Source organism: Callospermophilus lateralis, chromosome 2 (genome assembly GCF_048772815.1).
Source record: "Callospermophilus lateralis isolate mCalLat2 chromosome 2, mCalLat2.hap1, whole genome shotgun sequence".
In the NCBI taxonomy this organism is placed as follows: Eukaryota; Metazoa; Chordata; class Mammalia; order Rodentia; family Sciuridae; genus Callospermophilus; species Callospermophilus lateralis.
In genome coordinates this window covers 37,107,100-37,129,704 of record NC_135306.1, presented here as the reverse complement: position 1 = coordinate 37,129,704, position 22,605 = coordinate 37,107,100, and the positions used below count along the sequence as shown (strand labels likewise).

At 44.8% G+C, this 22,605-nt stretch overlaps 1 protein-coding gene across 1 annotated transcript; it reads right to left on the bottom strand.

Annotated features, from left to right (window-relative positions):
* Positions 1–14,959: 14,959 nt before the first annotated feature.
* Positions 14,960–20,849, bottom strand: LOC143385769 (protein SPATA31F1-like). The gene is made up of 5 exons (XM_076841304.2): positions 20,706–20,849; positions 20,058–20,103; positions 19,467–19,527; positions 15,268–18,773; positions 14,960–15,171 (listed from the first exon to the last, which is right to left on the bottom strand). The coding sequence occupies exons 1-5, from the start codon at positions 20,847–20,849 to the stop codon at positions 14,960–14,962; spliced, it is 3,969 nt and encodes a 1,322-aa protein (XP_076697419.2).
* Positions 20,850–22,605: the final 1,756 nt, after the last annotated feature.

The following is a 22,605-nucleotide window of genomic DNA, read 5'->3' as shown; positions in this document are numbered from 1 at the left end:
TGGGATAGCTGGGTCAAATGGTGGTTCCATTCCCAGTTTTCTGAGGAATCTCCATACTGCTTTCCAGAGTGGTTGCACCAATTTTCAGTCCCACCAGGAATGTATGAGTGTACATTTTCCCCCACATCCTTGTCAACACTGATTGCTTATGTTCTTGATAATTGCCATTTTGACTGGCATGAGATGAATTCTTAGTTGTGATTTGCATTTCTCTAATTGCTAGAGATAATGAACATTTTTTTCATGTTTGTTGATGGGTTGTGTTTCTTCTTCTGAGAAGGGTCTGTTCAGTTCCTTAGCCCATTTATTGATTGGGTTATTTGTTTTTTGGGGGGGTTAAGGTTTTTGAGTTCTTTATATATCCTGGAGATTAGTCTTCTATCTGAGGTGCATGTGGTAAAGATTTTCTCCCATTCTGTAGGCTCTCTCTTCACGTTATTGTTTCCTTTGCTGAGAAGAAGCATTTTAGTTTGAGTCCATCTCATTTATTAGTTCTTGATTTTACTTCTTGCACTTTAGGAGTCTTAAGGAAGTCAGTGCCTAAGCTTAAAGAGCTATTTTGAGTAGTATGATGAAATCTTGCCCCATTCAGCTGCATCCCATGCAGGATATGAATCATCTCCTTGTCCAGCATATTCATGCTGAATACATTACCCACTCCATAGCAGTTAAGAGAAGTTTGTTATAGCATATTGTTATAATTGTTATACTTTATTACAAGTTATTGTTACTCTCTCAATGTGCCTAAATTTAGTAATAAAACTATATCATAGGGTTGGGGTTGTGGCTCAGTGGTAGAGTGCTTGTCTAACATGTTTAAGGTACTCGGATCAATTCTCAGCACTAAATACAAACAAATAAAGTAAAGGTCTATCAACAACTAAAATATATTTTAAAAAATATATCATAAGTATTTATAGGAAAAACAATACATATAGGAATTGGTACTATCCACAGTTTCAGGAATCCACTGGGGGTCTTGGAACATATCCCCTATGTCTTTTATTTGCTGACTGAATTGGTTGGTAGGAGGCAGTGGGGGGCCTCTGAGTTCCTGAATCTTTCCCTGAATCCTCTACTAGGTTCTGGCATAAGCCAAGTGTGTAGGTTTAGCTTCATAATGAAGACACTACCAGGATCAGTAGCAACAGAACTCATGTAAGTTATGGCCCGTCCTTAGACCCAGCTCATTCTTGGGGGCTCCATCTTATTTTTACTATCCTTTACTTCATATCCATCTGTATTGCCAATTCCCTGCCTTGTGCACGTAAATTTCTGACTTAACAACCTCTAACATTTACAAAAGGCCAAATCCTTGTTATAAGTCCATAAGCAATTAGATTTATACATTTATTTACATAAAATATCTCATAGTGGTTGTACTTCCTAGATTGAACTTTGATACAGTCAAGTAATGTCACGAGCCAACCATGGGTTGTGTGTGGACTGTGTTGAGCATCGTAGCCTAGTTAGGGGATAAGTCTAGCACTGGGAATCTCTGTGGCACTACCCCAGGGATTGACCGCCTGATGCAGGTGAACTTCCCCTTCAAGCTCTGCCAAAGATTCCACACAACACTTGAGATTGGGTGTGACCTGCAGAGATGCCATCAACCTGCTGACTACAAGACATCATGAAGCAAGATCCACCCTTGAAATCTTATCCCTGTCTTTGATGTACTCCCTTAAATAAACCACTGGAGCCATCTTTCCTTTGTCTAGGTCCAGCACCCACGTGGACTATATCTATCAGGGGCTCTGTTTTATGTAAATGTATTTCTTACTATTTTGTGTTTTGTTCTTCACTAACCAATTTAGACTTTAAGTTTCCATGTGGCTTATACCCTCCTCTGCAGGAAGAAGAACCGCCCCCCACCATGAGATGCTGGCCATTGCCCCCATTAAAGTAATATTCCACTTAATTCTTATCCTCATCTGGACTTTGTGCTGTTGTTCTTATTCATTTTACTTCTCTATTTCTTCTAAACCTAACAAAACATCATTATTATTTCATCTAATTATCTGTTAAATCAAAGCACTTTAAAAGGCTTTTAAAATGACTAAATATTAAAGAAAATTTTAAAACCTTTATCCACGGTTATTATTTCTAGTTGCCTTCATTCCTTTGTGCAGATCCAGATTACCATGTGGCATCATTTGCCTTCTGCCTGAAGCACTTTCTATAATATTCGGTAACATTATTTTTAGTAATGTAGTTCTGTCGGTGATGAATTACTCAAGCTATTTTATCTCTGAAAAAGTCTTTATTTCACCTTTGTTTTTCTTTGAGATAGAACTCACTTACCATAAAGTTTATCTTTTAAAGCATAAATGCAGTAGTTTTAAAAAGTTATGCAACTATCATCACCATCTAATTCCATAACATCTTTATACCCTGAAAAGGGACCCTGTATCCAGTAGCAATTGTGTTAGGCCATTGTGTTAGTTGTGTTTCTGTTATTGTAACAAAATATCTGAAACAATCAACTTTAAAAGAGGAAAGGTTTATTTAGGCTCATGGTTTCAAAGATTTCAGCCTGTGTTTGGTTGGCCTCATTGCTTTGGGGCCTGTGGTAAGGTAGAACGTCATGGTGGAGAGTGCAAAGTGGAACAAAGCTGCTCAACTCATGGTGGTTGGGAAGCAAAAGAAAGAGAGGGAGAAGAAGGGGTAGGGACCCCACAATCCCCTTCAAAAGCATGCCCCCAATAAACCTAAATCCTCCCACTTCTTTAAATTTATATCAAGTCTTAATAACACCATGAGCTGGGTACCATGGCTTTAATACATAGACCTTTGGGGGACAATCCAGATCCAAACTATAGCAGCCATCATCCCTCACTCTCTGTATTCATGAAAAGCAGGCTGGCATGAACTTAGTTAATGTAGTAGGAAGGAGTGAATATTGTTATGAGCATGATTAAAGAAAAAAATAAAATTATAATGGACTACTTTCTCAAACTTGGCTGCTCATCAGAATTACTCGTTGAATTTGTTAACAAACAAACAAAAAACAGAATTAGGAGCACTACATCAGTTCCTAAATATAATAGCAACAGAGCAGAGTCAAAGACTATTTTTATAAGGTTGTCCAGGGTTCTGAGGTATAGGTGGCCCAGTATTTGGTGGGGTACAGCTGGAAGATCAATGTGAATCTATTATTCCAAACTCCAGCGGTACGCAGAATAGGCAAAAGGTGGAAAACTTGGCCTCAAGAAGAAGCTGGGGTGATGCCCACTTATACAAGGGATTTTGCAGCCCAGAACATCCTGTGTAAAAAGCTGAGGAGACACAGCAGGGAGGAGGAGAGGGCTGAGCTCCTTCCTCTCCTAAAATGCCAGGATCTACTGCTCATCTACAAATATTAATGTTCTCTTATCCCTTTAATACCACTACTAAGAGGCTTCCTATTTCTGTCAGCTGGAGTCCATGGACCTCATAGGTCTTCCCTTTGCTCACCTTTCCTATATTCAGAAATCTTCCTACCTTTGACTCAAAACTCCAACTTTTGAACTTGAACATGAAGAGAGAGAGCAGCCTCAGAAAGATGTTTCTTTCTAGAGATGTTGACTTCTCACTGCTTGCTTCTGGAGCTTAGAACCTAAATTAGGAGCCACAAGAGAAAGGAATGAAACAGCAGGGACTTTGCTGGAGGTGGAAACCTGGCTGGACAGAAAGCCAGGGCAAGAAACAGCTGCCTTGAGAGCAACGGGGATGGCAAGTCTCTGCCTCCTCCCTGGTCTGTGGAGGATCTGGAGGCATGCTAGTGATGCACTGATGTCACCTGAAAGGGAGTGAGCTCGGGTATAGAAACTGTGACCAAGAGAAGGGCTGAGATGGAGAAGAGTTGTGACTTTTCTGTAGGGCCTAGGCTTCTCTGGGACCCTTGGCTATTCACCCAGCCATTGCTCATCTCTCAGTTGCTGGCCTGGCTTATCCCAGCCCATAGTACCACTTGAACAAATTCTGGGTGTAGGAGTCTGCAGTTTACAGCCCACAACCCAGTCCTTTTTTGGCCATCAAGGCAGGAAGTATATGGACACTGGGGAAGGACACAAAGCTTTGGATAATGGCACATCTAGATATAAGTGTCCACCTAGAGTTCCAGTCCTAAGGGTGAAGGTTTTAGCTTGATGAGCTATTGAGGGAACTGTTTGATGTCCTCTGGGGATACCAAGGTGCAGAGTGCCGCACTGGTACTTTGGGGTAAGAATGGGGAAAGTACTAATGGATGATATCAGTTCTAACCCATCGGTGAGTGCACAACTAACACATGCTATCACCAGATTGAGACATTGAAAGTGGGGAGAAAAACCACATTTATTGAGCCTCCCTCAGCCTCAGTCTCAGCAGGCCCTCTACCTGTTTAGGACAGGCACCTGGGCCACTTCTGTGGTAGACAGCCTAGGTGTGAATGTTGCAAGAGTCTGGAAATTCCCACATTGGGGAGGGCCACATTCCCCTCAGCCCCAGGTCAGCCTGCTCCCGCCTGCTGGGGGCTTCCAGGGCAGCAGATGCTCCCAGCTTGGCAAGCAAGGAGGCCTATGGCCGGAATTTCAGCTAAGAGACTTGGCGAATCTTGGAACATGATTTAGGGTGGGTAAGGCCCCATGAGCCTGTGTATCCAACAAGGGTCAAAGGGCCTGGGTGCTTTGGTGCTCCTGGGTTCCCAGCAGAGCACTGAGCCCTCCAGGAACAACATGCCCCATGGACTGGGCTGTTGGTCCTGAAAGAACCACCAAGATCCTGAGGGTACAAACCTTACTATGAGTGTGACATTGATGTGCCCAGAGTGGAGACATAACATTACCCAATGTGTCACCACCCAGGGTTAGGGTTAGAGTTAGGCTTGTGCTTAGAACAGCAGTAATGTTGTGGTTGCAGACTGGAGTTGGACAGTGGTGAGCACAGAGCTGGGAGCCTGGTGATGTGAAAGTGGGATTCAGGATTGGGTTTGTGATTCTGGTTGGTAAGAGCTAGTGTGCCTTGGATTAAGATTGTGTTAGGGTTGGAGTAGGGCACTGCTTGCATTTAGGATTGGGATTAAGATTGGCCAGGAGTTCAATTTTGTGTTGGAGAGCAGTCTTAAACTTCTAAGAGAGACTGGAAAGGGACTTAGGCGAACCAGTGTCCCCACAGTTATCCAGCTAGGGCAGATAAGTGCCCTGATCCTGGGGAAAGGGAACACCACAGTTTTCTACATCAAACTCATTTGGCCATGTAAACATGTTCACTTAACACCCAGCAGTATTACCTTTCTAATGTGGGTTATTTTAAGGGTTTCCCTTGAAGTTGTCTCTGGGAATGGAGTTGGAGTTGATTTAGAGGTAGGGGCATAGGATGGGATTGTGGTTCACATTAATTAAAGTGTGGGGGAGAGATACACAGTTGGTCATGCCCTGTGTCAGGAGTGTCTTCCTGGGTACCCAGGACCTGGTTCTTGAGGGTTCCCTGAGGGTAACTAGACTAAATGTGTCTGTCTGGTTTGTTGTTCCCTCGTGCCTGCCATGTCAAGTCTGGGGCTCAGGACCCTGCCGGCATGGATCCAGCATTAAATTGGGGACCCTCTGTAGGTGAAGGATGGGCTGCTGAAGAGGGCAGGGGACACACTTCCTGAGAGAGACAGTTCTTTAAGAGCACACAGCCCAGCTATTGAGCCCAGTGGTATGCATGTGAATCAAAGGACAAGAAATAGGACAGAAATAGAAACCAGAGGTCAGAGGAGGGAGAGATAGGTCTGCTCAGCAGTGGCCTTGAAGCTTAGGGAGGAGTCTGCAGAATGGGTTTGGATTGCACTTGTCTGTGGGTTTGTGCGTGGGACTGTGTCAGTTATGTGTGCAAACGTGTTTTTGAGTCTGTGTGAGTTTTGGGGCGTATGTCTACTGGGGCATGTCTGACTCAGGGTGTTCATGGGTTAATGTAGGTATGTTTCCTACACGTGTTTGTGTATGCTCTGAAAATTTTTCTGAGTGGCAAGGGTGACCTTGCGTCTTTTCTCGTATGTACCTGTGTGGCTGAATGTCTGTCTTTGTCTCTCTGTCTCTGTGTGTGTGTGATCTCCTCTGTCTTCTCACTTCTCTGTCTGCCCCTCTCCAGCCCCCCCCCCCCTTTGCCTGACACACCCCAGCTGCCAGCACTATTTACCGCAAGCAATGGCTTCCCTTCCCGCTGTCTGGATTCCCATGGTCAGGCTGCCTGCCTGGGGGCCCTGCCCCTGTGGCCTCTGTAGGGGGCCTGACCTTGGAAGTGATACACTCTGGAAATCCCCCAGTGTGCTCCTTGCCTGGTCCTGGATCCAGAGAAATTACAGTGAAGGAGGGGCACGTGGAAGGGAAGGGGGCCTGTTGGCAGCACCCACCCATCCTTCTGGAAACAGCATCTTTCTCTGGCTAGTCCTTTTCCCCATGCTTTCATCCCAACCAAGTATTCAGGGTCCTGGCCTCTCTGTCTGAGGGTTTGGGAATGCACAGTCCTCTGCAAACCCAGTTAGACCTGGCGAGGATCTGGCACTTTGTGTCCCCAGCACCCTACGTGCCTGTGTTATGCCTACTTCTCATGTCCTCATTGAACTCAAGGTTGTCCCGCCATCTCTCCTCTTCTTGCAATGGACACAGGAACCATTCCTGTTCTTCCTTCTATGACAGGGCTGTCCTAAGCCATGGGTTCCAGAGTCCAGGCAAAGTATTAAGTTTTGGTTGGATGATAGAGAAGCAGAGGTCCAACAGCTTCCGCATGTGCAGGAAGCAGCATCTCCAGGGGGTTTATTCTTGTGCTCATCCTGTGTTCTTTCCCTTCCTGCCTGGGCTTCAGTGAGCTGGCAAAAAAGCCAAGCAGCCTTTTTAACACTCCCTGTTGGTTTTGACCCAGCCTTGAACAGAAATGATATTGTGGAGAGGCCACTGTCTTCCCTGTGCTAGTGGTCCCTTGCTTGAGATTCCTTCCAGACAGTTCTGAAATGACTTCTGGAGGGCCTAAGGAAAGGGTTCTAGAAGGTCAGGCCATTCACCATATCACAATGTAGTAGAGGTGAACCCCAAAGTTCCCAAGCATTGATGCATTCCTAGCATCTACCCCTAAATCTGGAGTAGCAAATTCTTATATGTATGCATCTTCTGATGTCTCTTCTCTTGAGTTGAGGGAGAGGTAAAGGGTGGTGTTGTGCTAGGATTATGAGATAGCAGGCTTCATCCTTCATCAGCATACTGTGTGGATCTCAGACTGCTCCTGTTCTCTTAGATCTTGGCTTTGTTGAGAATTCAGGATCCAGGAGGTTTCAGTCGAAACTCAATTCTCTGCCTCCAGCTCTTTCTTATGAGACTTCGTTCAGCCACATGAGCATCACATTGTGCAAATAGTTAAAGATACTATATCAGATGCTTAGAAATGTGTTAAGAGGGTAGATCTTGTTATATATTTTTTACTATGTTAATAAAAGGAAAACACATGAAAAGATTCAGCATATTAAAATGCAAATGAAAACCATTAAAATTCAAATTAGATACCATTACACAGTTTAGTACATCTAAAAATTAAAAACCAGTTGACCAGCTTGATGGGACTACAGAGGCAGGTAGGAGCCTGTGGGGGCCCTGGGAAGGACCTGCTCCACCCTAAGCCAGGATGTGTGCACACTAACCTGGCTTCCCACCTAATGCCATTGTGACCCTTCTGAGTGAATTCCCTTCCTTCTGGGCCTCTCTCTATTGTCCCAGCTCTGTGTCTCTATGTGCAACTCCCACCAGGCAGGGAGGATGTGCCTGTCCCAAGACCTCCTTTGATCTCTGGGGATGCTTCAGGAAAACACCTGAGAGTGTTGGCTCAGCAGGCCTGGGCCTTGTGCCTCCCTCCTTGGCAGTCAACTAGGGGCTGTGCCTCCATCCTTTGGGCACAGAATTGCTGTTTAGGGGGTAGGGAGGAAAGCACATCCATGCTTTTCCCATCTGGGTTTTCTGTATCCCGCCACAGGGGACAATTGTGCTAAACAGTGGGGTTCTATCAGAGGAAGCAAGACCTGCCACCACTTCCTCCTAGTTTGAAGGAATTGTGACTTATCCTGGATTTTCTTAGGAGCCAAGAGCTTCTCTGTGTCCCTCAAACAATGTGATAATAAAGTTCAGCACTTCCTGTCCCATCTCAAGTTCTTCCCTCCTCTGTGGCAGTTTGGAAGAAGGATGCAGACGTGCCACTTTTGGGGGGATATTAGCTGGCCATCACAAATCTTTCTCCTCTACTCAGGGCCACTGCATTGTCTTCCTGCTTCCCATCTTTCCCTTCTTATCCTCTGGGTTCCCTCTCTGAGCATGAAGTTGCCCCTTGGCTCAATTTGAAGCCTCATCCATTTAGAGATTGGTCTGGCATCTCTCCTTTCCCCCCAGCGTTCCAAGAGCACATGCTCTATATGCACAATTGGTCATTTCAACCACCTTTTCAGATCTTCAGAGTCCCACCAACTTCTTAGGCCCTATATTTTCCATGATAACTTCCAGAATCCCTCTCCACCACCAGCCTTCCTGTTTTGACTTTTGATAACCCTCTCCATACCTGCAGCCATGGGTCCTTTCTAGCTCCTCAAAGACCCTCTGGGTCTTTGCCTACACTCAGTTATATATTGGAAAAACCTTTCTTTTCTACCCCAAAGTCCCCCTCCTTTCATGTCACCTTCTTCCTACCACCAACAAATTGCCTATGCTGTTAATCCAGGCCAATGCTTTGCCTTCGATATGCAGTCACTGAATTAGGTAGTTTGTGTTTCTATGACAAAACACCTGAAATAATCAACTAATAAGGAGGGAAGGTTTATATGGGCTCAGGGTTTCAGAAATTTCATTCTATGATCAGTGGATTCCTTTTCTCTTGGACCCAGGATAAGGCAACATATCATTATCAGGGGTATGTGGTAAAGTTGCTCACCTCATGGTGGCCGGGCAGTGAAAGAAGGGAACAAGAAGGGGCTGGGGTCCCAATATCCCCTTCAGAGGCACACCCCCCAAGGATCTAACTTCCTTCAAGTTGGCCTCACTTCTCAAAGTTCCACCACCACCTCCCTGTGGCACCACAGACTGGTGACCAAGCCTTCAACAAATGGGCTTTGTGGGAACGAAGGTATTCAAGACCCAAACTATCACTGTCCTGTGTCCTTACCTCCACAGCAGCGCGTTGCTCCAGTAGCTCTTCCCTCACTTGCTGTCCTGTAACATTTAATTCTCTTGACTGGATCTTTTCTACCAACACTCACCATACTATGTCCCTTCTTTTAGGAAAACCCTCTCTGGGTTCCCTGACCCTACCAGGGACCTATTCATTGTTCTGTAGCCCTGTGGCACAGACGTCTTGAAGAAATTATTACCACTGCAATCACTAACTGTTTTCCTTCCATTCTCACTTCAGTTTACTCCAGTCACATCTTTACCTCCATAACTCACCCAAGTCTCTTCTTCTGAAAACCATGAATTATCTCCCAGTTGATAAATGATGGTCCTTATTTTACTTGGCGTGTTGGCAACTTTAATTTTTTTTTAAATTTATATATGACAGCAGAATGCATTACAATTCTTATTACACATACAGAGCATAATTTTTCATATCACATATGAGATTCATTATGCTTATATTATATAGTATATTAACACCAATTCGTGTCTTCATACCTGTAATTTGGATAATAATGATCATCACATTCCACCATCATTAATAACCCCATACCCCCTCCCTTCCCCTCCAACCCTTCTGCCCTATCTAGAGTTCATCTATTCCTCCCATGCTCCCTCTCCCTGTCCCACTATGAATCAGCCTCCTATATCAAAGAAAACAATCGGCATTTGATTTTTAGGATTGGCTAACTTCACTTAGCATCGTCTTCTTTAACCCATCCATTTACCTGCAAATGCCATGATTTTATTCTCTTTTACTACTGAGTAATATTTCATTATGTATGCATGCCATATTTTTTTTATCCATTCATCTATTGAAGGGCATCTAGGTTGGCTCCCCAGTTTAGCTATTGTGAATTGTGTTGCTATAAACATTGATGTGGCTGTGTCCCTGTAGTATGCTGTTTTTAAGTCCTTTGGGTATAAACCGAGGAGAGGGAGAGGGATAGCTGGGTCAAATGGTGGTTCCATTCCCAGATTTCCAAGGAATCTCCATACTGCTTTCCATATTGGCTGCAATTTGCAGTCCCACCAGCAATGTGCAAGTGTACGCTGTTGACAACTTTTTATGCAGGAAATTATTTTCTCTTTGAATACTGTCTTGGCTTCCAGAACACCACACCCTTCTGGTTTTCCTGCTACCTCATGGGCTACTGCTTTTCAGTTTCCTCTGCTTACTGACTGGTTCAATAATTAGAAATTATTTTCTAATTTCTTGAAGTGGAAGTTTCCCAGTACCCTGTGCTTAGATTTCTTCATTTTTTCCCTTCTGCACCCATTTTTTATATGTAGCCAGAAACATCATGTTTCTGTGTGGAAGATAGACTGTTGAGAGTGTGCTCTCAGGATGAAACACAGATATTAGTTATAATGCTACTTCAGTAATGACAGCAGTAGAGGGTGTGGTAAGTGGTTATAGGCTGGATGTGTTTTTTTTAAATTGGTGCATAATAATTATACATAATTTTGGGATTCATTATACTGTATTTGAACATGCACATAACCTAATTTGATAAAATCTATTCCCCAGTACCTTCCCTTTCCTAATGCGTTTTTGAAGGTAGATACTACAGGATTTCTGATGGACTGGATATGGACCCTTAGGGGGAAAAGTTATAGATGACATCATTGTTTTTGGTCTGAACAAATAGAAAGATGATGCTATCATTAACTGATGTGGAAAATATTGCAATTGGAGCAGATTTGGTTATGTGTGAGTGGGTAGATTTGGGGCAGGGATTTATGAGTTTATCTTTGCATAATTTAAGATGAATATTGGGGGCTGGGGATGTGGCTCAAGCGGTAGCGCGCTCGCCTGGCATGCGTGCGGCCCGGGTTCAATCCTCAGCACCACATACAAAACAAAGATGTTGTGTCCGCCGAGAACTAAAAAATAAATATTAAAATTCTCTCAAAAAAAAAGATGAATATTGGCTTCCAAATGTCAATGTTGCTTAGACAATTTGGACATTGGAGAGTGTCTATTGCATGAGACCATAAGTTCCATTGTGGCAGGGCCTGTGTCTTGTCCACTGTTATACTGTCATAGTACCTAGAACATAGTAAGTACTCAAATATTTTAATTGTAGAATTTTTATTATTGACAATCTAGAGTCCTCCTCATCCTTTTGTGGCAATCTATACCTAATAGCATTCATCACATTGATGCAATGATTTGTCTTCTTCACAGCCCATTCTTGAGATTCAACCAATATTAATGTATTATTATGTGCTAGCCACTCTCCTAAGCCCTAGGGTTATGAGACACTATATGAGTCATTAAAGCAGGCTAAGGATGAGAAACTGAAATTCAAGGAAAGTTCATAAAAATAGAGAAGAGGGAGTCAAGTTAAGAGTTATCAAGATTAGAACTCGGTGACAGTCTTACTCTACAGACTGAGCAAAAAAGGAATGTATAATCTACTATTGTGGGATTCCCGCACGCAGGACAGGACACAGGGGCATTCAGCAGGAAGCACTGTTTGTTAAGTGCTGGCCCCGGCCCAGTGGATGTACATCCAAAGGCTGAGTGAGCCTCAAGCACAGAGGGGTATTGCCTTATATACGCTCTGTTAACCCCCTGGCCCTGTTACATGTTAGCCCCTTTGTCTCCCCTTTGTGGTAACATATATTCTGTTCTGATAGGATATTTGGTATTATAGAATTGCAACTGAGTGTCACGTGGCTTTATCTTTGTTTTGGGAGAGTCTGAACCACAATGCCATTTCCTGATGTTTGATTGGAAGGAGTATGTTTGGAAATTTTGAATTAAGTTGCATTTTCTTTGGAGCAAGATAGAGTTTCTCCCCAGCTGTTGACTGTACTGTTTGTTGCTCAGGGGAAAGACTGGGCTAGAGAAATGGCTTTGGGAATCACCAATATATCAATAACAATTCAGGTTGGGTACAGATGTACAGTTATTTCTCTTTCCCTGATGAAGAAACCAGGGCTCCGAAATATCAAGTAACTTAACAGATGTCAGAGAATTCTAACCCTGATTATTATTTTCCACATTCCATTCTTGTGACTTTGACCTTAAAATCTGCATCCTTCCCAAGGGGTCCAGACATTTGGCCTGAAAATTATAAAAACACTCAAGGATTTTGTAATGTTTTCCTTGTGCTGTATTTTTCACCCTCTGTTCTTTGTTCATGTTTGTCATCTTCCTCTGAAATTATTTTCTGGCCACTTCAGCCAGAAGATTTCTTCCTAAGGGAAGAAAATGACCCAAATCTTTTACTTTGGGGAGCAAGTATAGTCCTGGGCTATGCCGTTCTGCCATGGCCTCCTTAAGAAGCTAGGTGTTTCTCTTTTCCTTCCAGGGAACCAATGCCTGCTCCAACCAGGTAACTAGAGAAGGAAAGACAGGGGACACTCTCCTCAAAGTTTAGAGGGAATTTGAGTATGATGGTCACCATGAAGCTTTCCAACTGCTACAAGAAGTTTATCAATCACACCTATTGCTCATGGAATTCAAGGTGACTCAGAGTCAAGGGGAAGCATGCAAGAGGCAGAGATGCTAAGTCCCTGATCCTAATTTTAACCACCCATGGGACATTCACAGCAAAAGTATAAAGTCTAAGTCCTTGTTAAATTCATCTAAACTGTGTTGAATAAAATGGCAGACTAGAAAGCCCCTGGACAGATAACAATATTAAAATCAGCAAAGGTCACTTCTAGGTCTCCAGAGAGGGTGAAGCTGGGTGATTGGATGACTTTGCTTCCTTCTGAGTCTCTTGTTTCTCTGAGGACCTTGTTTGGGGAAAAAAAATAAAGCAATTCTAGAGGCAGGCTTCCAGTCATTTAAAGGGACACCAGCAGCTGTTTTTTTTAATTTTGTTTTTGTCCTCTTGTGAGCTGGAATGGTTGTCTTTGAAAGTATCAGCCTAGCAGATAACAATTCTAAGAGTATCACTGATACTTACCAGATATTTACAATGCTTATGAAATAAGCCTATTTTGATTCAACATTAATGGCAGTGCTCTAACCCCATTTCATTTGCTCACCACTCCAAGAGGCCAAAACTAAAGGGCAAGTGTTTGGGGCAATTAAAAAAGTTTCCTGAGGAAGCCAATAAGCCAAAGCTCATAGAGGGGTTCAATAAAAATCCCGAGAATGAGTCTGATTTATTGTTTTAATTTGCTGTTTTTTTAAAAAAGTGTTCCAACTGCATGTCCAAGGTTACTGAGGCTACTTTTGGTGGGAGATCATCCACTCAGTGATGGGGTTGTGAGGGTGGGAGTGCAGTCTGGACTAAATAGCTAGCAGGAAAGAGCTCTATCTCAGTATAGCAAACTGTACAAGAGGCCTTCTAAACAGATTTATAGGAGGGGTTTCATTTTATGGGGAGAATGTGGCTAGGACATAGTTTGATGGGGCTTACCTTTCTTTGTAGTTGTTTACAGACCTCAGCGCTTGCTTCTCAGTTCCATCTTGGATTTCTCCATTTCATTAAAAAAATTTTAGATAATTGCACATATTTCATTAATGATTAAATATATATTTCCCTGAAATAGCAAAATATTGGATATTCCGAGCAAGAGAGGCAAAGGTTTTCATTTGGTTGTAGAGACTCATGTGTAGCATTAAACGCTTAGATTTTTATGATCACTTTTTATGGCTGGTTAATAGACTGGACACTTTCTAAAAACCTTAAGAGCCTTCTTTTGACTATCAAGATGAATGTTTTTGGTGCTTTCTGAAATGCAATGGGACATAATGAAGAGATGGAAGGAAGGGATGGCAGGAATCAAGGACTGGAGCTATTATACTTACTTAGTACAGTCCTTGGTAGGGGAAAACTACAGGAGTCATCCTCTGAGGGGAAGTTACCATGCAGATCCTGGGAGGGATTTAGTTGATTTCAGCACAATTACTTACCATGAAAGTATACTCAGGTAGTAAGGATGGGAGACTCCAGGTGTAGGTAGTGTAGAAATAGGACACAGTACTAGAGATGGATATAAACTGCTGGCAGTAACTTGATAAGCTCAAATATGTTTGGAAAACTGTGATTCTTTCCCAGAAACTTAAGTGCTCATTCCTTCATCACACTAAGGCCAAGGAGACCCATGCTCAGTATTTACTCCCTCTCTACCTGAGAACTCTGGCATTGCCTTTGCCTCCTGGCTTTAAGTTTGTTTTAGTACCAAGCAAATTGAATTTTGTCCCTTATCATGCTCCAAGATCAGGAACATGTCAGATTTGTCCCAGGTACACAGACCTCCAACTTCATGCTCCTCCTTCCAGGTTCCCTGAAGGGAGGGAGACAAGCCGCTCTGTTTTTCTACTGGGATCTCACTCCAGGAGGGAGCCATCCCACACTCCTTAGGCAGTGGTATGAGAGATAGGCAACAGAGTTATAGCAAGCTCCCAGAATGGTTTCTCTAGAATGATCTTCCCAATGCCTACAAGGGAGTTTCTATCATTTAGTTTAGATATTTATCATATTAGCTATGTGCTTTGGATAAACACAAAAACAATCCCTCAATAAGGGAACATTCTGGCATTTCTTTAAAATGACTCATCTGAAATGTAGGTTAAAGCTCCTTGCCTACATAGGAAGGTTGTCTTAGCCTCCCTCATGCCTTCTCTTAACAAACTACAGTGTGATAAGGAGGAAAGAGACAACTCTTTGTTTTGAGATATAGACTATTATTTCAGGTGGTGCTCTGCTACACCTGTTCATCAAAGGAAATGAAAATAGCAGCGCTCTTCAGGGAATGCCCAGGTTGGGGAGCCTCGAAACACTTCCTCATTGCTTTGGGAGTTCTCTGGCGCAGGACAATGTTTCAGAGCTGAGGGCCAGGAGCTAGGGGAGGCTCCCTGGATGGGAGGCACAAGCCACTCGAGGACAGTGCCGAGGGCAGTGGCGGGGATGGCCCAGGGTTGAGGCAGAGCCATGCTGTCGGGAGCGTAGCCGGAGCTTACTGTCTGGGGAATGGGGACCATTTAAGGCAGCTGGGCCTACTGGCTTCTCAGGGGAGGCTGAACGGGCCTTGGCATCTAAGAAGGTCAGGCCTGCTGGCTTCTTAGGGGAGGCTGAACGGGCCTTGGCATCTAAGTAGGTCAGGCCCACTGGCTTCTTAGGGGAGGCTGAACGGTCCTTGGGGTGCCCACTTGGCTTCTCTGTCTTAGTTCTCCCCGTGGGGCTTTTGGCTGGAATGAGGCTCTTTTCAACATTTTCTTTTCTGGTTTTGGACACTTTCCCAGCTTTGGAGAACATGGACTCTACGTGCCCTTTGCCTTTCTTCTCAGGGGTAATGCAGTGCAGAAAGGATTTTATTTTATTTCTCAAGCCAGTCTCTGGAACCATGGGCTTCTTGTGAGAATGGGCTGGCATTGCCTTCCCCTGCAAGACCTGACTCTGCAGAGTTTGGCCCTGCAAAGGTTTACCCTGAATTTTCTGGGGGAGGAAAGACTTGTCCTGGGAAACGCGGGGCACCACGGGCTGGGCATTCTTAGGGTTCCTTGTGGGCTCAGGGATGACATGTGGCTTGCTTGGACTGTCTTGCCTGTCAGGCTCAGATTCTTTCCCCCCAGGGACTGCTGGGGGTGGCTCTGGGGACTGCAGCTGAGGGTGATGCTGGTGGCTAGGTGGACAGGGATCCTCAAGAAGAAAGCTCTGGTTCCATCGCCAGGAGCCTCGGGATGTCCTATTCATTGTTTCTGGCCTCTGATCTTCAGCAGGGTGTCTTTCTTCACTGACTGAGGAGATCCCAAGCCCTGCATCCCCTTCTCCAAGGTCCCCTGCTGCCTTGGGTTTCCCTGGGTCCTCTTTCTTTTCTGTCAATGCCAGGACTTGGGCTGAGTCCTTGATCTTGTCAGGATTTTGGGGCTCAGGGATCCAGGGTTCCTCCAGGATGGGGTTGTTCACACTGGCCTCCACCTGAACGCAAAGTATCTGGGCCTCGGTCATGTTCGCATTGAGTTGTGAAATCTTGGAAGACCGGGGGGGTGATCCGTGGGGCACTGGTTTGGAACTAAGTGACTTTAGGTTGTGCTGTACTGCCTTCAACTCAGTGGCCAGCTGTTCTTTAAGGGGGATCCATTCTGAGTCTGGGGCAGGAGGCGGCTCTGGTGTGATGGACAGTTCCTGGACTACTGTGCTTTCTGGAGTGCTTAGACTCCTAAGAGACTCCTGTGTAGATTTGTTCTCTGTGAGTCCTTCAGTTGGTTCCCTGTTCTCCCTTATCCTTATGGAAATTCCCAGGTGTATCTCTATGACCTTTTTTCTCAGGTGGAAATTTAGTTTGGCCAAGATGTGTGTCTTGGATGAGGAGGGGATAGCAGGAAGAGTCTGGCTCTCTGGAGGTACCATCTCTGTCATTTCTTCCACCCGAACTTTAGGCTGGAACTCCTCTGTATTGTCTGTCCAAGTCTCATCGTCATCTTGAAAGCATGATTCAATTCTCCTGCAAGGGTCTTCAGATGAGATCATCTGAGTCAATGGAGGAGTTGCAGGCTCCTCTGGGATTTCCACAGGCCCAGACACCATCTCTGTGATTACAGGTTGACTACAGATTGCTGGAGCCATGGCCCTAGAGAGGGCCACACAGTACAGAGCAGGCAGGCCTGACAGGAAGACCAGATACTTGTGCCGCAGCATGGTTTCCAGTTTTTCAATGGCTGTATCAGACAGGACTTGGGGCAGCTTAGGGTGTTCAGTGTCAGCACTTGGTAAGGCCTGCTGCTGATGATGATCAAGGGCCACTGGTATCCAGGGCATAACTTTGGGCTGAGGGTCAGGTTCACTTGCTGCCTGTAGTTCTGGGTGCTGGCTTTGTGGAATGCAAGGGAAGGGAGCCACTGCCAGGCCTCCAGGAATTCTGCATTCCCAGGAGCTGAATACACAGGCAGGGACCTGGCCCTGATGGATCTGTCCACATTTGGAGTCGATGTGGCTCTGCAGTATTTCCTTGGCCTGGGCAAACAAGTGTGGCATGGGGGTGGGCATTTGGGCTACCATGGATGAGAATAGGACACCAGCCTCATTGTCGTCAAGGGTTGCAAGCGGGGGCATGCTCACCCTGGGTAGGGCTGTACTGCTCCAGGACAGGGTCTGCTGGTCATCGGAGGAAAGGAGCAACTGGATGGACTGCTGAATCTTTGGGGGCAGGCCCCAGCGATGGTGAATCAACTGCTTCTGGAGATGGAATTCCAGCAGCCTACGGGCATGCTCTGGGAAGAAGAGCAGTTCCCTGGTGAGGACTGAGGAGGACTTTCCTGGACAGGAGGTCTTCATGGTCTCAGGGGGTTGGATTTTGTCACATGGTTCATAATGCATGGGGCTTGGGGCATGCTGAGATCTCTGGAAGACTGCTGGCAGGCCCCATTGAAGCTGGAGTTGCTTCTGCAGCAAGTGCCATTCCAAGGCTTCACACTCTGCTGTAGTCAGAAATGGGACACTGACTTGATTCTTAGAGGGAGACATGCAATTTAGGGGGGTTGGGTGTGAGCCTGGGGCTGAGGTTGGGGCTGACTCAGGTGGAGTTTTGGACAGCAGGGGATGGAGCTCATTGAAGAGAAGAGAACCATTCAAGGGGGACCTGGGCATACTCTTGTTCCTGGAGAGGCCTTTAGAGTCCAAGAAAGTGGCCACCAGGGATTCACTATGCAGAGTAGGGAGGCCACAGAAGAGCTGGTTATATTTGCTCTGTGAGTTATTCGCCTGACCACTTGGCAGTGAATAGAGGTCATTTAGGTCTTTAAGGGCTGGAGATGGCAAGGCTAAAGCCACAGGTTTTGGGATTTTCTGGCAGTGGTGTCTTTGTTCTGAATCTATAAGGGACCATTCAGAAACCCAGAAGGTCTGAGTGGGTTGGCCAGCCACATATGAGCACCAGGTCTGGTGAGAAATAGTCCCAAATCTATGGACACAGATCTGAGAAGTATTATTTTGGATTAAAGAAACTGGTTGGTTATTTTCAGACTGGCAATACATTGGTGGGTTTGGCATAAGCTGCCTCAGGGATTCCTCCACTCGCCTGGGGAGCCCCCACCTCTGGAAATGCATCCATTTTTTTACATGTACTTCAAGAAGCCTCAGGACTTCAGGACTAAAGAATGGCAGATGTGCATAGGGGACTATATGCAAGGCCAAAGGTTGTGCCAAGGTTGTGAGCTCTTGGGTTAGGGGCACAAAAGTGACCTGAGTGTTCAAGGACTGCTGGCCTTGGTTCCCCTGGACAAAATTGGGGTTGTTCTGTCTCATCTCCTGCTCATTCCCTGGAACCACAGACAACTCAAGCCTTGAAGAAACCATAGTCTGTGGACCTACAGGCATCTCTACCAGTTGAAATTCCTGTCCTAGTGGGAGGTGATCAGTCCAGTATTCTTGAATACTGATTTCTTCAGTTGTTAGTGCTGGGGTGACAGATGTCCCTGAAAGGTCTCTGGAGTGCTGGGAATGGCGCTCCAGATTCTGCTCAAAAGACATACTTGACATGGACAACATCTCTAAGCAGGAAGAACCCTGTGATGGCCCCAGAAATGTGGGGGAGATCTGGTTGTTCTCGTCCTCCAGCAATTGCTGAATCTCCAGAGCCACACCATTGCAGATTTGGCAGTAGGGATCTGCACACAGAAGCTGCCGCACGCTTTCCTTCTGGGGAAGCCAGCTGTGGCTGGGAAGGAAATCATGGCAATCATTAATAGAGTGACATCTACCTCTGCAAGAATTGTGGGCTGAGGATTTCTGCCTCCATCCCTGAGTCCTATAAGAGTGGGGCCTATGCTATGAAAAGTGAGTTCCTTATGGGAACTTATCATTCTGAGAATGAATCCCTTATGGGATCTCTGTGCTGCTGTACCCAGCCTCTGTTGATTATCAGTCTCATTCTCTAGAAATTTTAAGAAGATCATAGGCTCCTGGATGAGGGGTCCCAGGAATTGTCCTTCCTGAAGACAGACCAGAGGAGGAAATGTCAGCAGGGTCTAGGAAGACCCAGGAATCTTCCCTTGAACATGTGTAACTCTAAAAAGAACATGAGAAAGAGGAGAGCTTTGTGCAATACCCATTCTCTTAATGGGATAATTGTGTCCTGGCTGAGTGTAATCCCATGTAGTGTTTTTTATTTACTGATCAAATCTTGTAGAACTACTGTGACCCTATTCAGCAATGTGCTAGGGTGTCTCTTCCCTCTTGAGGTGTTTGAACTACTGTCTTCCCTTGCAAACCTCTCAACCAGGGAACCAGCCTCCATCCTATCTGTCTCCTCCCAGTCATTATTCCTCTCCTCATTTCTGCTCCAGCCCAGGCTGAGAGACCACCACAAGGCAGGCTGGGAGTTGAAAGATTGCAAAGAGCAAGAGATCACCTTTTCATGACAGAGAGCAGCTTCCGCGGCTTCTCAGCTTCTTCTTGGCAAAATCTTCGAGCTGAGGAACCAGGACAGTTTTATGTCATGTTTGTACTTCAGGGACATTCTCTAAGAAGCTGGAGCCCTTTGACTCTCAGCGAGAGGGGACTGAAAAATTCAACTGTTCAATGCTCTAAGACACTTCAATGCAAATCGGATCATTCATGACTTGCTCTCCTGCTCCTATTATCATCTGACCTTCACAACCTCACTGTGAGGGAGGGTCTTCAGATGGTTTTATGGAGGACAAGACTGAGAGATGAAGTGTTACAACAAAGGATTTTAAAACTAGCAAATGACCATTAAGGGCATCTGTTTTACTTCCTCAATTCTTTATTCTCCAGGGAATGAGGTAGACAATTTTCAAACATTCCCAGGTTCTGATTTCCTACCCACAGAATTCCTCTGTGAAAGTTGCCAATTTGGGTAGTTGGAGACTACAGTGGTTAGAATACCTGTTTCCTGACACCAGGGGTCATAGAGGGACAACTACCACATGGGAAGCTAGCCCACAGTGGAAGGGAGTCAGAGAAGAATTTAGGACTTTACCTCTTGATGCTGCATCTCTAGCCCTTTGCCTGACTTTTCGGTGACGCTTGAAGACAAAAACATTAGAATGAAAGTGGGACACCATTTTCTTTTTTCATGTCCAAAATGAGACAAAGCTTACATACATTTCCTATCCTTTTCTATGTATTTGTCTGCATTTTATATACTCTTCCACATTTCCTTTACCTATACTTCATCTTTTTTTTTCCACCTCAACATTTTCTCCTGCTATTTCTGATTCTCTTTAACTCTTTTCCAAACTCTGTACCTCCCATAGGTCTATGAGAAGTTCTGATGGAAATTGGCATAAAACAAGAGGAAGAATGGTACACCCTGAAGGAGGTATTTAAAGGACTGTAAGCCAGAAATTCCCCCATATGGGGAGATCTTCTGAGAGCCAGTGAAGTAGATCCCATATCCAGGTCTCCACTCAGTCAATCAAAGGTTGTTGGCTTTTCAGTTAGGGTAAAGTACAGGGGTGAACTTGTTAAAAAAAAATGCTTTTAGCCTCTGAGGAAAAAAGGACTATATAAAAGTACCTGAAGGTATGGTATTAAATTTGGTAGGGAGGGGTAGTGAGGTCATAAGGTGTGACCCTGGACCTTGAAAGCTTAAACTAGTTCAATTGTGGTCACAGCGTTTCCCTACCCGGCAGCAGCTTCTTGTAGGCTCGAGCTTCAATCCACAGTAACTCCGTCTAATCTGCCAGATAATTAAGATAATGATGAAAATGAAGCCATATGTATATAAGAACTGTCCAAAGTCCCACAGAACAAAAGTAAAGGTCAACATGGCCTAAGCTTCTTTAGCATGAGGAGACCAACCATCTCCATATCTAGGCGTTCAGGGGCTTAGTGCCAAATGACTCCCAGTGCTTCACCCTTGTCATGTCCGCCTCACAGAGGACAGAACCAGGCTGCAGACTGCATCACAAAGCCCTCCTGTTTCACAAGGGAGGCTCATGTGGTGGTTCAGTCTGTAGGTGAAGGCGTCTGCTCCTCTGTGAAGGTTGCAGAGCCTGCGTCTAGAGGTGCCACACGCACATGCCTATTTCCCACTTTCTCTTCATTCTCCATTCCCCACAACAGGCTGCTGGCTCGGCTCACTCCTTTCACAACAAATGTTTGGTCACCTGTCCTCAGAAAACTGAGTGCTTTTGTGACACAGGGGAGGGAAGGAAGAGTGGAGGAAGAGTGGCTGGGATGGAGGAACTTCACCAACTCCCCACTTCCCTGGAAATATAACTGAGAAGTGCACAGGAGTTTAGGGAGGTGAGCGAGTGGTTATGGCTTGCAAATGGAGAGCTTTGATATTTCTGGCAATGGGTGACAAGAAATCAGAAGTGCAAGGAGAGGAGACCATGGCTGATGAAAGGCAGGGTTCGCTGTATCTTTAAATGACATTGTGGGAGGAAGGAAGGGAGGCCCTTGTGTGTGTGTGTGTGTGTGTGTGTGTGTGTGTGTGTGTGTGTGTGTGTAGGGTGGGGGGATTGCAAACATTGCCTTCCATGCAGACACATTAATGTGGCTTGCTTTTGGAACTCTATCCAAGGCTTGGTTTTCCAGAACTGTTTCTGCCCAGCTATTTCTGCTCAGGGAGATGAAAGCCTATAGAGAAAAGTGGGCCAATGGCCACTTCCATCTATGGGCACAGCATAGATGGAAGTGGCCAACATCTTTGTTGTTGTATCTCCTTGACTCTGGATATATGGTGTTTGCTAGGAGGATTCTTTATTGTTTGACTTGGATTTTAGAAATCTTAAAATAGAGCAGGAGTTTTCTAAAGCACTGTCAGGAATTACACTGTACCCATTAATTTACATATTTATATTACCAGCTTGACCTCCTTGAATATTGTAATATTTCTCTAATGTCAAGGATTTCTGAATCTCCTTGAGACCCTTGGTCCTGGCAAAAATGGTTTCAAATTCTTGGGTCCAAAATCTCTAAAGAATCTGTCCTTTATTACAGTATCCAGGCTTGCATTCTTCTGGTGTGGCAAATACTCAATGTGCTTATCTCTAGCCTGGATAGTGGCCAGAGTTCAAAGATATTTGAGGCATATTCTCATTTTGCTTTCAAGACAGTTAAATATACAATTTCAAAGATAAGACTAATTCACATGAAGCAAAAGCTAATGCTGTATTTCAAATCATTTCATGTACTCATTTTTGAGGTTCAGAAGTCAAAAATAACCTTAGAATGTGGAAAATACTCAAATGGGATCAATGTAGTCAAAGAAGTTTTTTGGGATAGCAACATTGGAGTTTGGCCTAAAAGTGGCAAAAGACTATTTCAGGTGGGACGAAACATTACTAACAAATGCAGAGCACTAAGGAATGGTCCCAGAGCCCATTTGACAGTAAGAAATGTAGGCTATCTCTAGCAGAGGTTCAGGTGGGTAGTTGGGAGAGTAACAAATTCTTAGGTTGAAACCTAATCACTAGGATGATATTATTAGAAGGTAGGGATTTGGGGGAGGTGATTAGGTAATGAAGGCCGAGCCTTCATGAATGGTATTAATGAACTCATAAAATTATGAGGAAGTT

What these genes read in the sequence shown, in the direction of transcription:
- LOC143385769 (XM_076841304.2), bottom strand. Translation starts at nt 20,849, where the DNA reads ATGTTGACCTTTACTTTTGTTCTGTGGGACTTTGGACAGTTCTTATAT. An exon ending in CTACAAGAAGCTGCTGCCGG is followed by an intron (nt 20,104 to 20,705) that starts GTAGGGAAACGC and finishes TTTGTCTTCAAG; the next exon opens with CGTCACCGAAAAGTCAGGCA. An exon ending in CTGCTCTCTGTCATGAAAAG is followed by an intron (nt 18,774 to 19,466) that starts GTGATCTCTTGC and finishes TTTCCTTCCCAG; the next exon opens with CCACAGCTGGCTTCCCCAGA.